At 42.2% G+C, this 24,729-nt stretch overlaps 1 protein-coding gene across 2 annotated transcripts in view; it reads right to left on the reverse strand.

The window, feature by feature from the left end:
* usp53a (ubiquitin specific peptidase 53a) overlaps positions 1-17,037 on the reverse strand; it is a 30,166-nt gene extending 13,129 nt beyond the window's left edge. Inside the window, exons 1-10 of one of the 2 annotated variants that reach the window (XM_008286038.1) lie at positions 16,585-17,037; positions 8,777-9,428; positions 7,919-8,011; positions 7,604-7,738; positions 6,201-6,311; positions 5,286-5,368; positions 4,949-5,033; positions 4,540-4,686; positions 3,067-3,216; positions 573-735 (exon numbers count right to left, since the gene is read on the reverse strand). In XM_008286038.1, coding sequence (XP_008284260.1) covers positions 573-735; positions 3,067-3,216; positions 4,540-4,686; positions 4,949-5,033; positions 5,286-5,368; positions 6,201-6,311; positions 7,604-7,738; positions 7,919-8,011; positions 8,777-8,920 — 1,111 coding nt within the window. In that variant the 5' untranslated portion in view covers positions 8,921-9,428; positions 16,585-17,037. Of the gene's footprint in view, positions 1-572; positions 736-3,066; positions 3,217-4,539; positions 4,687-4,948; positions 5,034-5,285; positions 5,369-6,200; positions 6,312-7,603; positions 7,739-7,918; positions 8,012-8,776; positions 9,429-15,151; positions 15,512-16,584 lie in introns of those variants that run through there. The other variant, XM_008286039.1, reaches the window with a different exon arrangement.
* Between the last annotated feature and the right edge of the window lie 7,692 nt (positions 17,038-24,729).

A 24,729-nucleotide genomic window follows, 5' to 3' on the forward strand; every position in this document is an offset into this window, starting at 1 on the left:
AGCAGCACAGCAAGAATTCTGTGTGAAGTAAAAAAAGAGGTATTTTCGTATTTCTACACGAGATCATGTTTGTTCTTTGTCAAAAACTTAGCCAAACTCCATCTGAAAGTACAGAGGCAAGTGGGTCAAAAGAAGATAAATAAGTTACACTTCAGCTCACTGAACAAACAACCCAGCTCCAAGATCAGAAACTAAATTTGAATTTCAAGATGAATCACTCGGAGACAAACTTTTTGGCAAAACTAATGTTGCATTTAGAAAACCGTTTTCACAGTTTTTCCATTCACCACTCTAATATCAAGGCTAAAAATACAGACAGCTGCTCACCTCGGTTTCACATTACTGGGTGTTTTATGATTACAATTAAAAAGGTCATTTGGGATGTGATTGTAACCGGTGAATGCAAAGAAAAAGAACAACAGTGATGTCATTTCCACACACAATCAACGCTTAATCTAACCCGATAATCAGGATTTTAAATGCCAACATGAGCTGCTCTTTATTAGGATCCTCGTTGCCATAAAGGTTGGCACAATCAGAATTATGATTGTCAACAGAACTGATTTGCGTACCTTGCACTTCCCCGTTGACGGGGGTCTTGTAGTGGCTGCTGTTCTGTCTCGAGGCATCGTCCGTGGTGATAGCGCTCCCGTCAGGGTTGGAGTAAAAAAGGAGGAGAGGCTGGAAGTGACCTTTGATACATTTGCTGACCACATCTTTCCACCGGGAGCCAATCTGCAGCGAAAGACAAAGAAACGCTGGGTCAATGCGCATGTAGTAGCACATTAGAAAGAGGAATTCTGCAGTTAGGTGTGACAATGCAGAGAGGAACAACCCGCATTCTCCATCTACATGCTTTCTGAAGACATTAAAGGGTTTAAAATGGATTTTCCTGATGGGCTCTCGCGTGTTTTCAGCAAATCGAAGATGTTTAGTCCTAATCAAGTGACCACGGTCCAATTCAATTTAGAAAAGCCGACAGATTACGTGCACATAAAAGGAAAACTGTGACCCTATCTGTTTAATCTCACAGAAAGGTATCAAGATAATAACTGTGGTGGCATCAAAAGATCTTAATCCTAGAGGAAAGTATTCCGCGCTCCCAACTTCTAAACCAAACCTCGTCTTCATCGGGCACAGTTTAATTTTTGAGCGAATACAACGCGCCGAGGCCAAATCACACAATCACATTAGCTAAGCCATGTAAGGTGCGTGTCTCGCCACAAAGGCGCCACAAAGGCAGGCTGCAGGCTAACAGATGCTTGTGTGCTCCTTAATTAAGCAAATGACAGGGGAAGAGGGGAGGGAAGGAGAAAGGAGGCTGGGAAGAGGTAGAACAACCAGGGTGAAGAAGAAACAATGCTCAGCCAATGAAGAGAGACAAAAATATATATGTCACAAAGATTGTGTTTGAGGGAATAAACACAAATACAGGAGGTAGACAAGCATGTCCACTTGTGTGGGCTTGCTCCTGGTAAATAGAGACACAGTTTTGTCATTTTAGATCCATTTTTAACTTGTGAGGTGCAACATTTGTAGGACTTTTGGCCACATCTGCCTTTCCTCTACAGCTTCGTCCTGTTTTTCCCTCCTCATTGTGGATTTCCAGGTTTCTACAATTTTGCACAAATTCTAATGCTGATGTAATTGTTGGCAGCTTTAAACTAATGTCCAATCATTGACTACTGGTGCATTTATTTAGAATGAGAGGATATGATTCGTGTAATGTGATAGTTATGCTATCCACAACACAAACATGACGGACACTCACGAGCCTATCAGACCCTCCAGCAAGCTCCTATGTTTGTAATTTAGCAGAATCATATTTTACACACTGGAAAAGCAGTGATTAGTCCACATTGCAGTAGTCATTTAGTGGCTGGGACTTGGGGAGTCACACAAATGCTGGCAAGTTTCGATCCAGGTATGGACTTGGCAGGCGCTAAGTACTGTAGCTCCTCCATCTCAGTCGGGAGGGGTTGCACACACAGCACAAGCTGCTGATGGATTGACACGGAGCCAGCCAGCCACTGCACCACAGTCCCCGAGAACACTGTGGGGATGTGAGACAAATGGCACGCTCGCATGTGCACACCATGGAAATAAATCCAACATTAAGGGAGGAAAAGGAAATTATGGGTGGGAAGACTCTGAAGCTAGCACATGCACACCAACTCGGCTGCAAAACACAAACAAAAACACTGCCTCGCTCAGACATACACACACATACAACGCAACTCAGCATTTTCAGTGACCCTTAACTTTAACCAGTGAAGGGATCCATAAAAAGATCTTTACTGGTTAAGCTAAACTTCAATACTGCAGTACTTTGTGATTACAGAGTTGGGGATTTGCAGTACAGATAGGGGGTGGGGGTTGGGGGTTTGGCTGACTCTTCAGTGCCATAAAGGCTCATCAACCCAGAGGCACATGGAGTGCAATCGATGTGGCCCTTATTGGACGATAAAGAGACTTGGTGATGGAGATGATAGAGAGTCGACATCGCTACTCTTTGCAGCTGCTTGTAAAAACAGAGCGAGTTTAATCAACTTACAGCAGCACATTTTTGCGGAAAAAAAAAAAACCAAATTCTTAAATAACATTTAACAACTTGATGTCGAACATCTAAATATCCTCTGGGAGCCATAAATGTTTTCCTTTTTTGATACTCAAATCACACAAAGTCTGCTAGCTAACTCGGCTCTTTCGCAGTATAAAAATGTCAAAATAAAAGCTTTTTGTGTGAGTTGTACAAGCTCAGTGTTATTAAAAACGTTCTGCTGCGATGTATCCATTATCACTTATTTTGCAATTACCCTAAAGCACAAAATGATTTCTTAAAACTGCTTACACCATCTGACGCGCATTCCAAAATCCTACAATATCAATTAATTAAAGGAAATATTGAAAAGCAGCAAATCCCATCATTTAGGAAAGAATGCGTTTGGCGCGATTACTGACGTACACAATTAATTCAAAACAAAAACGGTTGCTGATTATTTTTCCGTCAATTAACTGGGTGATTAACGGACTAATGATTGTCCGCCCCAGTGCGCGCTTTCTCACCTCTTTCACTGTTGCATCATCAAAGAAGACCCATTTGGAGGATTTGGTGTGGAAGGCGAAGGCACAGTAGTGGCGGCTGGAGTAGCAAATCATTCCCACGAGCAGCAGCTCTCCCTTTTTGGCATGTTCATCTGTCACCCTGTAGAAGAGCTGTGTCCACAAAAAACACACACATATATATATATATAAATATAAATGCCAAATAATCATGCACATCATCGCTACACTAAGTAAGAAGGGAAGCGAGGGGATGCTGGAGCTACCGGGATCAGTTACTCCATCTGTTTGCAGATTAAAGTCGAAGGGAATGAAGCCGCATTGATTTGACAATCAGCACAAGTAATGGTGGGTTTGAATCAGCGCAGGCGAACTTGACATCTTAGCTACAGTAGTACACAGTGTTCTTGGCATTATTAATACGCAATGTCATTTTCTATTTTCCTTTATCGCAGAAAAACACAGGGAAAGTGTTGGAGAACAATCGCTCGCTTCTCCCTCCCATGTTTTCCCCTGCACAGCCTGTTCTCTGTCTGCCTCCAACTCTCTCAAACAATAGATTTCAAAGCAAACGATGGGGGTGGAGGGCTCCCTTTAACACCCAATAAAGTCACATGAAATGCTCTGTAATGAATAAAGGCCTTTGTGGCACAGGGTGGGCGGGTGGGTGGGTCCGACAAATTCTTCTGATTGCATGCTTTGGAAATGCGCAAGAGGGAGCTGTCAAATAAATGGTTTGAATACTTCAATAAAAAAAAAAAAAAAAAGAAAAAGTTATGTAATGTGTGGAGTGTATGAGCATGTCCTGTTCTGGGCTAAACTGATTGATTTTTGCTTGTGAAGCACATCCACCCAGCGGACCGATGAGAACAGGCTACTGAGGAATATTTGATAAATCAAGCACCATTGTACTCGGTATTGAATGTGAAAACGGCTCAGAGTTTATCCTTATTCATGGGCAGCAAAACAACATTTTATGAGAATAAGGCAAAAACACATCCCTGCATACTTGTTATCAAGAGCGTGTAAATATAAATAGTGCAACAAAAGCAGACCTTAAACACATTTTCCTCCCAGTCTCAGTGATGCCTGTTCAGCCCACATGTTCTCTTAGACAAGCACACACATGCTCAGGCTCACAAAGATGAGGGGAGGGGCTTTTTGACAAGCTGACCAAGGCCAGCAGGGGCTTTTTGATCAGCGGCGTGGGCCAACTGGGCATTGGGCGTTGACTGCTTACGCAACAGGCCCGACTTAGAGAGAAATAAATCCCCACTTTATTTCCCACATATGTTCGATTGCACCAAAATAAACTGACCCCAACACAGCAGAAGAGACAGCAGTTGTGTGACAGCAAGTTGTGTAAATGAAAAAAAAAAAAGATCCACTCGTACTCTGACAAATTCAGTCAGCTCTTTTGATACCCATTTTGTTTAGTCAGAAACTAGAAACATCTAGATAAACGACTGTGCCTACCGCAGAGAGACTGAGATGAGGCCCCAGTGAGCGGATAACATCCTCGGTCAGGTCTGACTGATCAGAGTCCCAGACAAAACCAATGGTAACTATTTCCGGGGAGTTCATGAGGACTCGTCTGATCTTGATCCTTTGGCCACAGTTGCTCTGAGGGAGGGAAAAAAAAAGGGGGGACAAAAACACAATGAAAGACTACAAATTTAACCAAAAGGAAACTTCGGCTAACTACAAAGTGGATTCTCTAACTGGCTAGTCGATAAAAATTCACTGGAGTCCAGGAGAAAATCAGCAAACACTGCCCTAAAATCTATTAAACGTAAGAACCATTTTACACAGAAAACCGATGCAGCTCGACTCTAGTAGGCGAGGTGGCTTCAGTATTAAAAGACACTTAGAAAAGAGCGCATACCGGACAGTTACGAAGATCCCCTATCGTACTCGCTGCTTGTAACAGTTCCCCAAAAGACTCGTCTCTGCGCTGAAGCATCTGTTGACTGAGTAAGAAGAGTCACAGTGTGAAAGACACATTGTCAGCAGAGAGCGCAGAAAACAACAAGCGAAGAAGACAACAGGAAACAGACAGAGACAAATAAAGATTAAGGTATGCTGGGAGGATATAACCCTCTGCGTGTGAAATGTTGGCAGACAAAGTCGAGCTATGACTTTGCGATACCGCCAAAGGAGGCATGAAAACAGAGCGGAGGGAGACGGAAGACAAAAGCGAGGCAATGAAAGTTTTGACTTACCAGAGTGCGGTGGTGGAGACATAATGCACCAGCTCTGTAAACGGCAGCGGGTCGGAGGATGCCCCACAGCTACGGCACACAGACTGCAGAGGAGGGGGAGAGTTAGTGACCAAGAGGGCGACGAACAAAGAAAAAAGTTACAGAAACACATAGACCAGCTTGTTTAACCCCTACCAAGGACTAATTATCACATCAGAAAAACAATCACAGGCAATAAAAATCTTTAATTCGTATAAAATATGGCAAGAAATTAAGACATGATCTTGCTGCTTTCCTTCTGTAGCATTCTTTAAAGTCCAGTGATGAACCTACCAGGAGTCAAATTAATATCTAAAGTTCTCAATCTGTCTCCAACCCAGCCTATTCTCATTTAACTTTGATGATAGTTACAGGATTCAGTGCCCCAAGCTTGAGGTGGATCAAAATCCACTGACTATGTCCCCCCCCAAGAGATTCAGTCCAAAGGCACGTTATCTGCTCGATTCAAAGACAGAGCTGGTTTGGGACACAGACAAGAGTCAGCGATGGCCATCAGAGCCACAGGGAAGGGCGGTGTGCAATGTTGTGCCGTGCTGGAATTTATGTCTACACCATCTGTGATTTATCTGGTACAGCTCCTGCTGCAGCTCGGTGGAACCCGACCAGAAACACCCTCCGTATTCCACTGGGGGCGACGCGGTATCAAAACATGACGGATTGGATTTCTATTGTCTCCGACAGTGATTCATGTACCTGTCTGAGGGAGTGTGTGCCGCTTAATCCTAACACTGGCCAGTGTGTGTGTACAGCTATCCACATGTCACTGTGTAAGCTGTGCAAATATTACATGAACTAAAAAAAAAAAAAAAACTCCAAACATAAACTTCACATAACTTCCTAAAAAGCACAATATTATTTTTCTAGTCGCCCACTTACCTGCTCATAAAGCGACATCGCAAACTTCTGATGTGTAATGCAAGACTTGGAAGTGCAGGCATCCGTCTCCTCAGGCACAATGTGCAGGTGAATCCTCTCCAGTATGTTCTCCTGTGAACACAAACAGAACGGGACAAAACATTTTCAAGCGCTATTGTTGTAAAAGTCACACGCACGTTTGTTTACTCCCGACACAGATATTTCCAACAGCACAGCCTCAGTGTAAGGGGATACACCTCTATACGCCCGGGGATCAATTTTAGGAGTCGTGTTGTAAACCTAACAGCAAGAGAAACACATTTAAAGAACAAGCCATGCTCCATTTTAGCTCCTTGCCGTTTTCTATGGAGTGCTTGTGAGTTTATAAAATATTAAGGCTGCAAGGTAGACCTAAAAAGGTTACAGGCTCAACTTCACAGCCTATTAATCTGACACTGGCTAACTCCTCACATAAATTCCCCACCAGCCCACTGCTGCCAATGCATTACATGGTGAATGCTCAAGGGCAAAGATCTGTGTGGGATTAAGAATTAAGGCTGTCCATAAAAGATAGAAACTTTTGCACGTAAGCTTCGGTTGCTGTTTTGTTTTTGCACATTTAAACAAAGTGGCTTCCTCGACTTTAATTTATTTGATATGCAAAGGAACAAAATATTCACACTTGTGTAACCGAGTTTTCACATCCAGTAAAATCATCTCCTTTTAAGTTCCAGATACATTCCCTCTTTTGTTTATCCATTACTGAGTAATTGGACTTCCTGAGTGGATAAACAGGATAGAAATTAGGATACATCTGTGCTGTTTGGGTTTACAGTTATTAAGCAGAAGCGATCAACATCGTGAGAAGAAAAATAAACTAATTAAACCTGACGGACAAAAGAAAAAATAGTTTACAAGTCGAGGAGTTAAAAAAAAAAAAAAAAAAATGCTGCAGGATCTGTTTCCTATTTGATGGCTGGTGTCAAGATAAAACTGCAACAAAAACACGCAATTACACTGCTGTGAGGGGAAAAACAAGCTGGTGCCAAAACAATGCTTTTTTTCGTGCCAAAAAGACGAATAAAAAACTGGAACCGATATGCAAAACTAATAAAAGATGCGTGAAATTCACTTTTTAAAAGCAGAGAAATTATGCAACACAATATGTCAGCACAAAACACGGAGATTCAAACACAACTCTGGCGCTTATATAACCTGTCATGATGATATTTAGCGCCAATGTGGCAGGGGTTGATGGGAGGGGAAGGGAGGGACAGAAGCTCTTTCAGTGACCTCGCCAAACAGTTTGTTGCAGTGTATTACCCAAACTGTGTGTCTGGATAGCACACAAGCGTACACAACATCCCTCTCTCCGTACGCTAGCCTGCCTCCCTTAGGACTGCCGGGTTGCCACAGGAACTTACAAAGCACTCTGCGGCATCATCCATGAAGCCCAGCTGGAAGCGCTGCTCGTCCTTAAAGGTCTCTGCCAAGGCGTGACGCAGGTTGTCAGAGGGCAAGGCACGCTCCCGACTGTGCTGGAACTGGGAGAAAATGCCCTGAAAGAAAGAGAGCGAGAACTTATTTGCACACGGACAATGCGATATTTGTGTTTACAGAAAAAGCACTCGTGTCACAGTCACTGCTGGATATGTGACCTGACAAGTCACACATCCATAATGCCAAACGGGAACAGCACGGTGACTTCTCAGTTTTACTAAATGCTAAATGCGCCTTACCTTTAATGCACAAAAAATGCACGACTCCCCCAGACAGAAGTGTCCAGGTAGCTGCCTCAAGCTGCGCCTGAAGATGTCCAGTTGCCATAGTACCTACAATAGGAGATAACTGTCATCAAGCTGCCCTTACACTAGAATATTTAGCTTTAATCCAAGCAAATGCAGAATAAACCCAGTAAGCACAGAATAAATAGAACAGCAAAAGAAGTAAGAATAATCCCTGACTCATTTACAAAATAATTGAGCCTCTAATTACGTAAGAAAACTTCCATTCTTGCAACACAAAGTCTACAAGGTCATGAGAATGAGGAGTGGGTGAAAGGGACAACTCCCTCCCAGAAACGAAGCCGAAGGTAACGATCGTCTTCAACCAGCTCATCGGCCGTCTCACACTCTGAGTCACCGTCTCCGAGACTGACCTCACTGTGGGGGCTGACTGCAAGAATGAAGCAAGTCACCAGCCGCTTCCTCGCCAGTCCAAAGCAACCTTCTTCAAGTACATTAATAAACTGCTGGGAAGCTCTGACAAATTTAGACAGTGACTAAGCTCTGAAATTTCTAAATAAATAATGGTCAGATTGTAAGAGGGTGGAACACGTTGTTCTGTTCCCGGAGGATGACAGCAACAAGTGAATAAATTAAGTCGTACAAACAGTAAAAGAAGTTCTGGGGAACCTGTTTTATGCAACAAATGCTACTTTTGCAGAGCTTTAAATATTTCATGTCAGTGGAGGAAATAGATTTTTGTTTAAGATTTCATTCACTGTTTTATGTGACAGTGATTAGCATATGTGGGGAAAGGAAGCCAGTTGGTCCTGGACATTTTAATTCAGCTCAAAAACGTGAAGCAGACCCTACCTGCACGGCGCTGTTGAGGAAGCAGCTGTTCTGGCCCGGCTCGTTCAGCAGTCCTTTGGTGGGGGCCAGAGACAGCATGCTCCCCGGCTGGTACGATTTCCCCAGATTGCCCCCCGGCTTCCTGAAGAACTTGACCCATGCCATTGGATAGTGGAGTCTGCCTTTAGATAGGTGGGAGCGTCAGGTGACAGGGCAGGGTGTTGGTGGGATCAGATCCCTGGGCCCCTGAAGGAGTGGCTCCCCAAAAGTCCGAGGCTAAGTTATTCCACAAGCTGCAGCAGCTGCCCCGCTACACATGGGCTTCTAGTCCATGTCTGCAGCTCACGGAGAAGGTCTTTTTGCTTTCTTTGTTTACTGAGAAGTCTTTAAGATTTAAAAAAAAAAAGGAAAACAGAAAAATCCCAAAAAATTACAATCCAAGTCTTCGTTTTGGCAAACCTTTGTTAATCAGCTGTCTGATAAGATGCATCTCAACCACAGGGGAACGTGTTTTAACCATCCTGTAGCTTCAGAAGGGATTGTGCACCCCCGTGAGCAAAGCTAGCCACATGGTCCTGATGCCCTGGAGGACGTTCAGCAGCAGATGATTGTCCCCCTCAAAGGTTCACCCATAGTAGAGTTGTATCCAGTCGAGACAGCAAACGCAGCTGGGCTGTTTGAAACAGAGAGAATGAGATTAACTGACATGTAAGAGGCCATTATGAGGCTCATTATCAGATAATGTTTTTTTTCCTAGCACGTAAGCCACAGTTGTTGCTGTTTTCCAGGACTTTTAACCCTATTATCCCATAAAATAATCCTATAATATCACAGAAAACAATTTGAAACCTTAGTCTTTACTTCCAAGCTTCCAGATTAATGTCAAACAGAACTTTTTAAGCATGTCAACAAAGCTTATACATTAACTTTCATAAACACCCTTTGCACCGGAGGCGTGTCGTACTACTGTTGGCCCTAACATAGGTTGCACATTAACACATTAGCACACTTTTTTTCCAAAACAACACTGACAATAACAACCAACAGACAGTTAAAATGGAAAAAATATCTGTTAAACTGTAGAAAATAGTACACCGAGCAATGCTAGTCAACCAGCAAAACACATAAAACTGATTCCTCCAACATTAGTAAAGGTCTGCTGTTACTCCTGATAATCTCTCAATATTGATGCAGCACATATAATTTCACCTGATTATCTTTATTACTGAATGTGATCAATACACATACAACTTATTTTGCCTGGACATGAGCTGAAGTTGAGGGACTCTTTCTGCTGATCAGCTCAGTTATAGATTTACTATGCAGTTATGTATCTCAAGTACAACAAAACTGCCTCCGTCTGTCAACAGACCAAGTGTGCAGCGGAAGTTGTTTAGTCTGCTATTTGTTGTCTGAGATTTTACAAAATCTCCTGTAAAATACTTCAGATTTCTTTTGTGTCCCATTTTGTGACTTTGTCTGGCACTGTCATTCTTTTATAAACTCAGCCAGAAAAAAAAAAAAGAGCCCAGCCTGACCTATTTTTTCTTCTTCTTCTTCTTTTTTTTTTGGAGTAGAGGACAGTGTAACAAACCACTGAAGATGCAGTTCAATTTATGAAACTTGCAGTCCGTGCAGCTTTGACAACACTGCGAGCAGCACCAACACAATCTGCAGCGAGTGTGCATTGTGCCACGCGAGAAAGCGGGGCCCAACACTCTGAGAGGTTTGATGGATGAATATGTTTGTGCTGAGCGAGGCAGTGTTAGCCGTGTCTCGGTTATTACATTAGTGAATGCCTTGAGAGGTCCGTGCAGTCGCAACTTATACGTTTTGATATGTTTATTGGGATTTTCGAAGGCTTTTCCTTTGTCCCTTGTCTGAACGGTAACAAAGCACGTCTTGTGACTTTATGGAAAACCGAAATCATGGCAAAGCAGATACAGCTCCGGCAGCACAGAAAGTACAAAGAAGCAACAATGCGCAAGAGTGATTCATCCTCTTTTTAGTCCCCAACACCTAAAAAAATAGCCTCAAAGAACAAACCTCAAACATTTTGTTATTCAGAGTGAGGACAAAAAAAATACTGCCCTACTTAGCACAAACAATGAAACATCCCTCTTGTGACAGTCTCCGCTGCCACACTAAGTTTCAGTCTAAACCTGTTGGACAGCGTTGGCGGCCCGGTATTTGAGGAATCCTCGGCGTACGATGATGTTGCGACAAGGCGAGTTTACAGCAGGTTAACCGTGCAACCTGGAGCCGAGTATTTACATTGCGGTGTTTACAGTCGTCTTCACATGATTCAACCAAACATGCTGGCGTCTTTCGCCTCTGCACTTTGCGAGTGGGCTCCATAGCAACAGCATTCCAAAGAGCAATCACTTAAGCTCAGAGTTGCTTAAGAGCTGCCGTTTTCGGATTAGTTTCAGGGCTGGGGAGCAGGAACGGGAAAACTGTACGATGCACCTATGCAGCCCACCTTTACGGACGGCATCGCGTGTCCCGACACGCTGGTTGGTATCTGTACGTCGCATCGTAAGCCGTCTCCGGGGAAACGATGATGAAATGGAAACATGACTCACATGCTGCATCTCAGCCTGAATACACTTCTGTAATCCATATTGTAATATCTACATGACTATTATCTTTGATTCCTGTAATTGTAGGGTGTCAACAATCACTCCAGCAGCCTCATCACTTCACTGATTCATTATACATTCAGCGATTCTTCCAATTAAGGAATTGTATATGTAAAAGCCAACATCATCTCGTTACCAGCGAGTGAAAACAATGCCACGCATCCTCGTGTCCACATTATTCAATGTCAAAGTGATGGCACGGAGAATGAAGCCAACGCATGTTTTGTATTGTGACTTTGCTGACAACAGCAAGAGTAAATACGGCTCTGCCTTTCTGCTCGTTGAAATTTTATTGCATTACACTCGTCCCTTTGAAAAACTGCCAGCCTCAGTTATGTTAAAGCCTCCTGTCCTATGAGGGAAACTGGCACTTGCTGAGCACAATCCGGTGATGTTGTGATTTTAAAAACATTATGCTCTGATGCTTGAGGGCAAAGAGCGTCGTTTTTTTTAACACCAGGCAAAAAAAAACAAAAAAAACGAAGGTTTAGGTTAACAACAATGAGCATTACTTTCATGACCTTTTCATTTTCTTTTGTGTATCTTGAGGACAACTTGAGGCGAACTCTGACCGTTTCTGCACGTTCTTTTCTCTCAAGTAAACAGAAACATTCTATCAGATTAGGCTTGACACGTTTCATCTGCCGACGTCATGTGAAAGAGACCACGTAGCGTCTGCACTGCACGACACGTGCACATTTGTAGACTGTCTGAGCTACAATCCAGAAAGGTTAAGATGGTACATAGTGCACCTAATCTATAAGCATGGATAAGATAGTTTCTGCACAGGTGGCTCTGCTGATTTTCATATGCTGCCATTGCACGACTATAAAATAAAAGCCCCAAAAATTCAAAACAGATCCCTCATAATCAATTTAAAGTGAATGCAAGCCTATGAAAGATGTTGTTTACAAAACTAGGTGGAGAAAATCACTCTGCTGGCTGGTGACAATATTGTCCAGAAGCCAGGTTTACATCATTCACGAATGTAAGACAAGCTCCTGTCATCCATCTTAAGTTTCAGCCGTGAGTGACACCACTTCCCTCAGAGGGATTTCCTTTCAATGGGTTGATCCCTACCATATTTTAGTTATTTTTCTTAATAAAATCCTCTTATTTCTGTTCATAAGTAACCATAATGACTTTGCACACAAGTTCCTGCAGGTCTGTCTTGTAAAGAAAGTTACTCAAACTCTCTCTGAGATTGGTTATCTGGTTCCTAATGACTCTAACATTGAAGCGTGGAAAACAAAGGGCTCAAATGACCCTGGCTTTTTTCAGCTCGGCTACAAGCTCACGCAGACATACAGCAGAATGAGGGGCAGTAAATGTTTGATATGAGATAAGAGGAAATTAGGTCACAACTGCAGCCAAATATAACAGTCAGTGAGGTAAAACGTACAAAAGGAGCCACTCAAACTAAAAAGGTTCACTGAAAATGTAGAAGTCATTTAAAATGCGATATGAAATGTGAAAATGTGCTTTAATTTGTCTCTGCCTTTTTACAAGCAAAAAAAACATTGAGTGGGAAGGTAACTGAACTAATTTGCAAAAATGCCACTGGGTGCTTTTATGTGATTGTTATTTTAACATTAAATACTGTATTTTTCAACCATAGAGTGTGAGTGATGCCAGCACTTTTCTCTCATGTATGACAATTTAAATGTTTTATATTTAATCGCCAAAAAGTGTCCACCAGACCAAAATGACTGGATTCATTTCCAATAATAACATCTCAAGCTATAAAGAACATCAAACTGGCACAACTAAATCCATAAATAAAAACTGCAATGCCCAGAAGATAGCTTGAAAAATACTAAAGAAAAACTACCTTTTAGTTTAATTACCAGCTAATGTAATAATGACAACTTAATTAGGACCTTGCAACCCTTAATGGCACTTGAAGCTTTTAAGGTAATTGTTGACGCCAGTGTCCTGGACGAACTGACAGAAATGTTGTCGCCTGTTCATGTAATTACTCACAGAACTACAGCAGCAGTCACTCTCGCTGCGTTACTAAAACCCTGCCAAAAATGTAGCATAGATCCGGGCCGAAGCTAAACAAAAGAAGTAATTTCACTTTTTCTCTCAAGAGCACCGCTGCAGGAAGTCCAGTCTTCCTTTGTAAACAAAGGCTTTGCTCAGAGTTGTGCAAGATCGACTCATTTCTTCCCTTGTCACAGGGAAACGCTAAAGCTAGCACCTAGAAGCAGCCGGTCGAGGAGCGTGTGGAGCGTCGGCGGCCGGGGGAATCTGTGAAATGTGGACAAATGTGCAGTGAAGGCTGACGCGATAATTCATCTATTAGTGATGCGTTGAGGGATTGCCTCATTATGAATGATTCAATTGATCTTTGTAATGCCAAAAGCTGCTGATGAGTCGATCGGTGGCAAATTGAGTCACGCTAATGAAGTGTCTTTAAGATGATTTATAAATAAATAAGAGGGCTTTGTTGGAAAAACTTCCCTTCAGATTCACATCCTCATACTGATAAATCTCTATATTGTACTTTTTTATCCAAAGCATTTGGTTGAGAAGCAAAACAGCTTTTAAAACAATCCTCAATCCATATTCACTGTGCGACAACATGACTCGCCACGAAGCACGGGACAGCTCTCAGCCCCTCTGCAACTTCTGAGCCTCCTTTTTCTCTGTGCCGATCAATACTTCTTTCCATCAAGCTGGTGCATTATACAACTACATGACAGCTGAATGTTCCCTCTTGTTACTCCTAAACCGTGACTCATTTCTACTCCTACTGAAGATTAAATTCTGTTTGTTATTGAAGAAGCAACTTGCACATAATAACTTTCAGAGCCTACTTTGCAATCTTATTACAGGTGTCAAATAGGGGGGAAAAAAAGGCTATTTCACACCTACACAGACACTTTAACCATTCATGGCCTTGAACTGCAGGCTGACAACATAATTAGATGCCATGTACATAAAAAAATAAAGTAGACTGTTGCTAGAGTAACGAAAAAAACTAACCTCTACTGGAAACTTTGCGAAACTCTTCCTTTAACAGATGGTTTGAGATCTATTAACTGCATCTGAAAAATATCTTGTGCTTTTGGGAAAAAAAGCAAAAAAAAAAAGTATGCTAATGAGTGGAGGAAAAACTGCTGAGCAAGGTTACAGATTGTGGTTATAAATTGCAGTTTCAAAGGCTGCACTATTTCTGCTGCCAGGTGTACCAGTCTGAAATTTACTCTGGTGTGGAGTTATCCGCTGCTGAATGTAAAAATCACCTAACGAGGACAATTAGTGACATTTCCCATGTCTCAGCTCAGCTTCAGGTAAGAAAAGGCTCTAAATTTCAAATGCAGGCTTGTAAAACGCTAAAATATCACACGTTTAACCACTCATTTCTGCTTTTACTGCTGACAGAATATTCTTGGATTTAAAATCCTTCAGTCAGCCTGTGTGTTTTAATTAAGAGTTGGGCAAACAAACAAAAGTTGGAAGATCTACAAAAGCATTTGCACAAGCAGCCCCCCACTGCATGCACAATAAGGAGCAATAAAGCATGACCCCGCATGCTAAAACCCTGAACCGACAGTGAAACTTGACTGTAAAATTCCCTCCAGACTGCAGACACGGTTTGAGCCTTCAGGCAACAATGCAGCGGTCATATCCTGTGTGGGCTTCCTGCTCAAAGGCTCGCCGCTTTCCAACGCACGGTCACCGTGTTCAAGCCCTGTGAAACTGAACAGGTCACCCACACCGAGCTGAGTCACCCATTATTTCTTACCGCGTCCAGCAGAGGAAGAGGCAGAACAAAAGCACGGATCCAGGATTCCACACTGAACACAATCAGACTGAAATACAACATCCTCTTCTCTGCTCTTACGATTGCTTCCTTAATGACAACGGCTTGCCAAGAAACATCAAGAGCGATGACGACCGGCGACCCTGCACCACATTTTTCAGCTCTTTTTTTGGTCTTAAAAAAAATATATAACGCAGCAGGCACATTAAGCAAACACGACCTAATAAAAGTGCACTTCTTGCTCAACACGCTCGAAAACAAAGAGCAGACAGAAGGCCTGGTGTCAGAACTGGTTCTTCAGCATGCCTCCATGTTTATTTCACCATCTTGCTCCTGAAGGAAATGTTCCAAAAGCATGAGCGGTGAGGGGTGAGTGTACACGATGTCTATAGGGGCTGGTGATCTCACTGCTTCATCATCACCAAGCTGAGGGGTCCTCACACTGGAATGAATTAAAGTAAGAGAGGAAAGGGGAGGAAAAAAGGCAGTTCATTGGGTGCAGAGAAGGAGGCTGAATGAGCTCCTGGAAACTTCTGAGGGGCTGTGATGAAATATAAAAAAATACGAGGCCACACCGGAAAGAGATTTTTGTACTTCATGTGCCGGTACATACTAAATAAGGTGTTAAATTAAACGCTGAATGTGAGAGGAGTGACTGTGCTTCATGTTAAAGCTGTGCAGCTGCTTTTATGTGGCTCAAACAGTCATTAAGTGAAACTTTATCAGGCCTGATATTCAAGATGATTACAGGCAACACTACAGCATTATCTCCCCTGTTCAGGCTGTGTCTAATTACAATGATTTACAGCCATGTTTTATATATAACATAAGGAAATTAGCTCTTTTGCAATCATCTAGTCGCTATGTAGGGGCTGGTCTCACTATTTGGCAAGCGTAAATTAGCATTATATGACCTGAGCAGGTCCCTTTAAACCATTTCAACAGGTAAAGCTAAATGGTTGTAATATAGGTCACAGAGCAGGTGAGATGAAACCAGTGATACCTGCTCAAACAGACTGCTATCACCTTTGTTTTGTTTTCTTTGGCAGATGACCACTTTATGGCAGGCTCCATTTTGTTATGCTAGCTACATATTTTAATATTTAATGACCAACCGACACATAGCGACACTCCTAGCAGGCTGTCAGCAACACCGCCACCACTTTAATACACACGAAACGACCTCAAGTTGGATTAAATAACACTTTAAAAGCGATAAAGCAGCTCTGGGGTTGTTTTAAAACTCGTTTCCTAACTTGACAAGTGAGCTAACCGAAGCTAACGCTAGGCCTACCTGGTTTCCGACTTACCTGAGCTCCAGGTACAAGTCCGCCCCGCACACGCACACACACACAAAAACAGCCTCAAGCTCGGAAAGTTTCAACACTTAAACTTAAATAAAGAAAGACACTCACATATGAGAGGATAAAGCGCCCCCTAAAATAAAAAGTAATATCCTCCGGTGAAGAGCGGTTGAGTTTCGGGGGAAGAAGAGCCGAAGGAGTCGCTGGTTATGTCAAGGAAGAAAAAAAAAACACACAGAGAAGTGCTCCCGGTGAAACTTCACTCCCTCTTGGTTTTTCCCTTTGTAGGCTTTCTTTCTTTCCTTTTGTCCACTTCGGAGTCCACCAGCGGCCACTTTTCCTCTTTGCTTTACTCCGGCTTCGGAGGCGTGCGTCCCCGCTGCGGCTCGCTGATGCGCGGCGGTGGTGAGCAATGGTCGCTCGCTCGACTTCGGCACCTGAAATACTGGATTAGAGATGTTTTCAGCGGCGAGATGTCAAACCCCGCCTCTTCAACACTGTATTTACTGCAGCAGTCTGCCATACTACTGTAACACCGCTGTGCCACGGCCACAGCGCGCAGGCTTGGACACACACACACACACACACACACACTCCAATATTTGCAGAGCGCCAACTCCGCTGGCAGCCTCGTTAATGCTGCTTTATGGTGCAGCCCACTACAATGCAGAGTGGACTTTACAACTCTGCTGCTGCTGCTGCAAAATAAAATAAAATCAGCATCACATGCACAGTGGAACATTTGTTTACCAGCACTTAAAATGCATTTGGATGCAGCGTAAAACTCCTGCATGCATGCATTTGCGTAAAGCTTTTTTTTCAGGGGGTGTTTACCTGCATGGTTACACCCCAACAATGTGCCTGGTGATTATGTGCAACTGGGAGTGGAGGGAAAAGCCATGCAATCCTGGTGTTACTCAAACACCATCTGCCTGATCCTGTTATGTAAAGAAAGCAAATGAAAGGAATGTACAATTAAAGCTGTTCTCCCACTTTTTTTTTTTTTGAAGCAAGAGTAGAATAGTCCTGCAATGTTTTTACATCTCACAGCTGACCACCAGTTTTATTTAGAATTATTATATTAATTAAAATAAGTAGTGTGGACTCCCTACAGAGCACCGAAAGGGCGTTTATTATATGTGATATATAAAAAAATATCCCGTGTTATAACTTTTAAAGCCTCTGAGTTACCCTGATCATAAATGAGAATATTCCGCTGTGTATTGTGGGAGTCCAGTTTTAGGTTAAACACAATTTAGCCAACATGAGGGATTACTATTATCAGAAGTACACTGCAAAAATAAAATAAAAATAAAAAATCTGACTGCAAGAGTGCCAGAAAAAATACTGTAATGTGAAAAAAATATTTTAAAAAATAAAATAAAATAAACAATAATAACAGCAAGTATATAAACCCCAAATAAAATAATGATATAGTGGATTTAAGTACTGTAAAATGGTGTCATTTTAAGATATCACATTGTAAAATAAAAATACAGACTTTTTATGTAAATGTTAAGTACAGTTTACAGTCACTTTATACTTTTTTTCTTGTAATTTTACGCAATATTGTTTGTAGTTTTACCAAACAGGGACTCTTTTAAAACACCATTTTCTTTTTAATCATTTTTCTATCATGAATACACATTTTTTTTCTTCTTCTAAGTAACAGAAAATATTTTTTAAAAAACATGTTAATATTTTTGCTGAATTTAAATATAATAAAAAATATGCATAATTTTGCAGACACATGTTGTAAACTAACAAATCACTATTAGTAAAAATACAGATTTTTAAAAATATTGATGTTACATACTGTTCTTATTGCAATCAACTGATACATCTTTGTTTTTCTGAGTTTAGGAGATATTGTGTATGATTTCACCAAACTGAATGAACTTTTAAAATAACAGTGAATTTTTTTAACCATTTTTCAAATATTAAAATGCACAAATGTCCCTTTTAAATAACATAAAATATCTGTAAAATAATATTTTGTAGCTTATTCAACCACAGAAAAAAAAAACATCATTGTACATTTTTGAGGGATTTTTTTAATATTAATTTTTTTTTAAAGTGATTTTACTGGATATTACTTACTGAAAAACAACAGTAGATTGTTCAAAAAAAACAAAGGTAACTGCAAGAAAAAATGAAAAATACAGTCCACTTTTTACAGTGTGTAAATAAGTGTGCCAAACATTTCAGCCGGGCCATATGTCCAGCAAGCTTTGTGCAAAAGACAAAAAAAACAAAAACAAAACAAAACTGTGCTTTCAAAAAACATCAGTCACTCATTAAAGCTGAGGAAACAGTGATGGAGAGCGAGCTGAGGTTTCTCCATGTATCAGCGCAGTCCAGCCTTTCCCCAGGAAGTACTTGAAAGAGCCCATAGAGGAGACAATGCCATTTCCCTCTGCACACATTTCCTCCAGGGACATATAATGCTTCCTCTCGAAATATATAAAAAGTTCAAGAGTGTGGCAATAATCCTATTGAGTGATGTGAGCTTTAACTTACCTCGTAGTCCCGTACTGCGCCGGAGTACATCCTAATATGCTTATTCTATGGGAAATAGAATATATATGCTTTTTAAACAGGACTGACAATGGGGTTTTGTTATCACTGTGCTGCTCGGTGCTTGAATAGAGAGGCTTCCCATAATAATGTTGGACATTCCCACCCTGGCTGTGAGCCTCCTCGCTTTGAAGTGCTGCCACTGAATATCTTGTACTCCTTATAAATTATGGATCAGACAGCTCAGAGAGATCAGGTCTTTAACAAGCTCCACAAACGTAAACTTTTCTTTGCTGACCTTGGTGGACAGCTTGCAATCCAGCTGCTGAATCTGACAATTTGTGCGCCGTCAGCGTTGTTGCCGCAACTTTGTGCCAAAAGTCTAAAAATGACTGTATCATTGCACTGACACATCACTGCCTGGCTGACTTGTGTGCACTTTGAATGACTTCTGCAGAATTGTGGTTTTGGGATTTTTTTTACTTGCTCTTATCAGTCAACTCTGGGTAAAAATTGCTGTGACATCAATTGGATGTTGATCTTTAATCTAACAGCCCAGCAAACCGCTAATCTCACACAGGTTTGATTCTGTTGTGAAGGGCATTTTAATTTAAGATTAATTATCATCACCGTGCCAGCTCTGCAAGGAGACAGTGCACACAGCAAACATCCCGCAGAGAGCCGGTGCCGCTGCCCTGACTTCTCACCTTGAGAAAGCCCCGATGAGCAGCGAGAGATTTGCTGAACGCGGTGGATAAACACAGCTCAGATGACAAAAACTATGTCCTCTCTTTGCTTGGGTTGCCACTTTTTTTTGCGATTTCACCCAACATGTCAGCTTTGTGGTATCTTTAAATAGAGCATCAGATGTAATTCAGTCAACAAGTTAGCTCATGTTTTGTATAGATTCATTGATGATGTGATTGATCGGCTCGCTGGGCAGTTAAATTCCAATTGTGCCATTTGAAGTGGGGTATTTTTAGCTCTGTCGCCCGGCTTTTAAATCCATATTCAGTGCGCACCAGAAGGAAAGTTGTGTCACGAGAACATGCAACTTTTTGAATAGTTTGTGCTTCAAGTGCCGCCTGGTTTCATGAAAAACAGGAACGTATTTTTGGCATTTGGTGTTTCAGTGCACGTCATGTAGCTGCAGCAAACCATCCCACATGTTATTTCAACACGGTAAAAGCTCTGATTTTACACCAAGATGGATGTAAAGTTAACATCAAAAGCTTCAATTAAACTCATAAACCACAAAGCAAGAATCAGCTCCTCAAGGTCCCACTCTAGATGTTGATTTAACCGTTAAAAACCCATCTCTGTGTATCAAAATAACATATTTATGCATTTTTCCCCCCTTGAAAATAATCAATTTTTGCCTAAAACTGCTTCAAAGATGAACAGGAAGCAGATGAATAACAACCTGCCCACAAACGGACTTGTTGTGCACATTCACAGTCTTATTTCACTCATGATCGATCGCCTAACATATAAAAAACATCATATGGACACATTACAAAGTTGGAAAAAACCACTTGATTTTCACTGGAGGGGGTCCTTAAGCATAATCTCACAGGACAGCGGGAATATAGTTTAAGTAAATTTGAATAAATAAAGCTCCAGCCTCTGATTCTCCCGCTGGTCTTATCTGCTGCAGTAATAGCAAACTGCAAAAAAAAATTTTAGCGTCTAATTAAAATGTGAACTTAATCTGCTCCTGCCTCGGCCTGGGTAATAATAAATGCCCTAGTTTGTGTGCATGTTTGTGTGTGCACACACACGCGCCCGCAAGTTCGTATGTGTGTGGTATCATGGGAAATGCAAATAATTCAAATGGAACAGCTCGTACTAATGAAAAGGATTGTGAGGACACAAGTTGTCCCGACCGACGAGCAAATAAACAAACAAATATGGGGCTATTTTATAAGAGTGTGAGTTGAAGCTGTTCGAGCTTTCGCCCCTTGAATGAGGGGATGTCACTTTCTGTTTGAAAAAAAAATTGCAGAGTTGAATGACTGAACAAAGCAAAGCTTGTAATGTTTTCTGTGAACACCATTTGCTGCGTTGCTATTGAGTTACTACTAATGAGGAACCACACAGAAGTGAATGCCCCGTTGTTACGTAAGAGATTAGACATGCTCGAACGCCACAATGGGGACCACGGGAGGGCGACGCCTCCGAAGCAACTTGTGCTATATTTAAACCAGGGATTAAAATCTCTTAATGATGAGTTTTTGGAATGGAATCAGGTTTCTCAAGAATAATGAAGTCAACAGTTCTTGGAGAGGACTTTTTGTTCCGCCACTTTTCAGTACACTTCTCGCTTGTGTGGAAATTCCCTTTGGTTTCAGTCAAATTTAAAAAAATAAAAAATAAAAAATAAAGCCTCGCAGAAAGCTCAGACAACTGAAATGGTATTTGTGTCCTGTCATGATGACTTAGCATTACCAACAGCGCAGCATGAGGTCCCAGCGTGGGTGCATTTCAGAATACGCCGTGAGAGCAGGTGAGAGATTTTGCTCGTCTTCTCTGCGCGTTTATTTCACTTCCCAGCATTTGTACAAACTTGCATTTTCCTCCCAAGCAGGACTTTGCTCTTTGTTCTACTGCAGAGAAGTGGATGACATGAGCATCATTTTTTGGCAATTGACCACGTTACATTAACTCTGGAGCGCGGCCAGCCGGGGTGACTGTGATGTATTTCTCTGCTGTGTTTGCCGTATCCACGGTAGCTGCAGCACACAGGAGAGGCATGCCAGCGCCTCGGTGCTGCATGTTAGGAAAGTAATAGCTTTCATTTGCTCAGATAAGCCGCATTAATTATTCCTTCACCGACAATGCCATCAGAATGAGCGATTTCCTCCAAATTAACGCTATTTTCTGCTCTTTCTCGGCTGTATTAGAAGATGAAAGAGCATTTGCTTGAAGATGCCACAGATTGCTCAGCGACTTGTTGTGGAGGTTAATAGTTCTCGACTGGCTAATAACAGGAGAGAGGAGGTTAACATATATTGACCAGTCAGGTATATAGACGAGCCCCCTGAGGCGGAAGACAGTGGCTGGATTACTCGGAGAGCTCTAATTGGTCTCAGGGGCTTTTGCAAGTAAACAGGAGCACAATTTTGAATGTGCATTTGTCCATACAGGCTAATTACTAGCTCTGTGCATCCTTCCATGATGTGGTTTTCTACAGAGGTGGATATTTGTGTACTTAACCTCTCAACAGTCTTTTTCTGTCCTTCAGTGAAGCATCAGGGCAGGAGGCTCATTTTGGGCACACTCCTGATAATGTGCAGACGAAGCTTGACGGATTGCAGTTTTCGTCCGAGCGAAACATAGTTCCACCCACTGCGTCATTTTCACATCATTTCAGGAGCGGAATGCGTGCCCCCCGTCACCCTTCACCTCACCTCATCGGCAACCCAACACCGCCGCGCTGACCCCCCCCTGGATGCTTTATGTTCGCTCATATTTTTAGATATCCCATCGGGCTTTGCACTTTCCTGTGAGAACGACCACCTGCCTCGCCCATTCATCAGCCTCGGCAAGTCCACCGTGTCATCAAACGAGAGAGACATAAACTATAAACGATGACACGCGAGATTAGCCGCGCTCGTCTGTAATTTTGTGGATTTTTGTGTCAGGAGGTCGCTCTGAAACAATATTACAAGGTTAATCCCAGATTTCCAACGTGTCGGCTGGAAAACGCCAGCGTAAATCCCGACCAAAACGTGACTCCTCAAAAGTGCGTCCATATGCTAGAAACCTTTCAGAGAGCCGTACGTCTTTCTCAAAAGGTTCAGCTCAGTGCCCTTGCGGCTATTTCACAGCACATTTGTTTTCTCGCCCGACCCAAGCATGTTTAAAGAAATCCTTCTGGGATATTGGCTGGTCAAGTGGCTCAACCTTTTAGCAGTAGTCTGTGTCAGCAGCACACTCAGTGTTCGCTGCTGTGTGTGCAGATGGAAACCCGGGGGAGTTCGGCTTAAAAAACATGACAGTGAATGCATCAGCAGCAGGATCCATTGTTAACTGCTGATAAAGATACAGAGAGCCAGCTGCTCGGGCCGAGCTGGGTCGCACAGGGGGGAAGAAAAAAAAAGAAAAAAATCACAACATGAGTTATGAAGTTTAGTGCAATTTGACATCTGTCTCGCTGCTGGTACCTGTCGAAAACAACTGCATGTTCCCGTCTTATCAGGGTTCCTGTTACGTAACCAGCGGTCACTCAGATGTTTATCAGTGCGCTCTTTCTCCCTCTTCAAATGCCGTTTGAGCTCGCTGAGGCACTGTTGATTTCTGATTCTTTCAAGCCAGGGCAATCTCTATCAACACTGGGCCACCCTATTGTCCCAGGCAAACTCTCGACCTAGCCTATAATCCAACGCCTGCTGTGCCATCTCATGCCAAAGCAAACACGCTCGAGGGGAAACCGGTTGCAGTTCGGCACTAATAATCGAATCGTCTGGCTCCCCCGACCCTCGGCCTACGCTGCAGTCCCTGCCAATAATATTTCCGTTGCTGCATTTTGATAATGGCTACATTCCCAGTTCAAAGAGAGTTCATGCCGGCTCGTGATAAACACTGCTCGATATTTACTGTGGTGCTTGGCAGAGCTGGCGGTGACCGAGTGCTGTACACACAGTTCTCCTGAAGAGGCTGGCAGCAGGAATTCAGTGGGACAGAAAGGGAGTGGCACCGGGAGCTGCACATTCCAACGGCTCTCCGACACAGGCAGGAATGCCGATGCCGGACTGTGAGACATCTGAAAGGCATTTCCCAACTTAATTTTTTTAGCATCGGAAGTCACAAACTTCATCAAACCCAGAAAGATAAAGAGATTTCGAGAAAAAAAGGAGGGAAATTTTCAAACATCTGTAGGCTCAGGTTGCGTATTTGGTGCTTGTTGTCAGTGTGTCTGTTGCTATAAACGAACTTTGAACTCATCCGAACTTCTGATTACTTTAATTAAGCGTGAAATGGAACAAACATACCAGCTGGTGTAAAACTAATAATGAAGGCAAAAGGAAAAGACAAAAAAATCACAAAAAAGAAAAGTATTTGTACAAAACTGCTAAAATGTTCCACCAAAAACTGCCTCTGACACCAAACACAACAAACTAATCAGCTGATTTGCAAACCGCACCCATAAATTACTCAGCTGACGTCAGAGCTCGGTCATATGTTGCAAATACAACATTATATAATACACTGCACCTTGTCATCGTGATTTGCAAGCTCTGACTACCTAGATAACCGAGACCTGCCCGGTGTAACTCCTAATCCTCCTGACTGTACGTCGTCGTAATAATTAGTCTTTCTTGCTCATCGCATTTTGGTAAATCGGACTTGAGCTTGGAACATGTGGACACATCACGAGGACTGAGCACCAAAGCTGCAGTTACTGGCACAAACTACTCCTGATGTCAAAGGTCAAACGTGTGGGAATCTTCTTTTAACCTTGTGGCGAGAGGTTTTCAGCCATTCAGAGCAATAGGTCAATGGGGATGAACCTCTGGAATAATTATTTCTCCGCTTAGCAACAGGCTTATTTCAAGCATCGTTAATTATGAAACACCAGGCTAAGAGTGTAAATGTGTTAAAAACAGCGAATAGACAAACTAGTTTTATATATTTCTGTTCTATTTTCCTCACTTATTATTCTAAGTCAAGCCACTGCTATTGATATAGCACATTTTAAACAGCAGCTGTTGAGCCAAAATGCTTTCCAGTACGAAA

Source organism: Stegastes partitus, unplaced genomic scaffold, assembly GCF_000690725.1.
Source record: "Stegastes partitus isolate 25-593 unplaced genomic scaffold, Stegastes_partitus-1.0.2 Scaffold428, whole genome shotgun sequence".
Classification (NCBI taxonomy): domain Eukaryota; kingdom Metazoa; phylum Chordata; class Actinopteri; family Pomacentridae; genus Stegastes; species Stegastes partitus.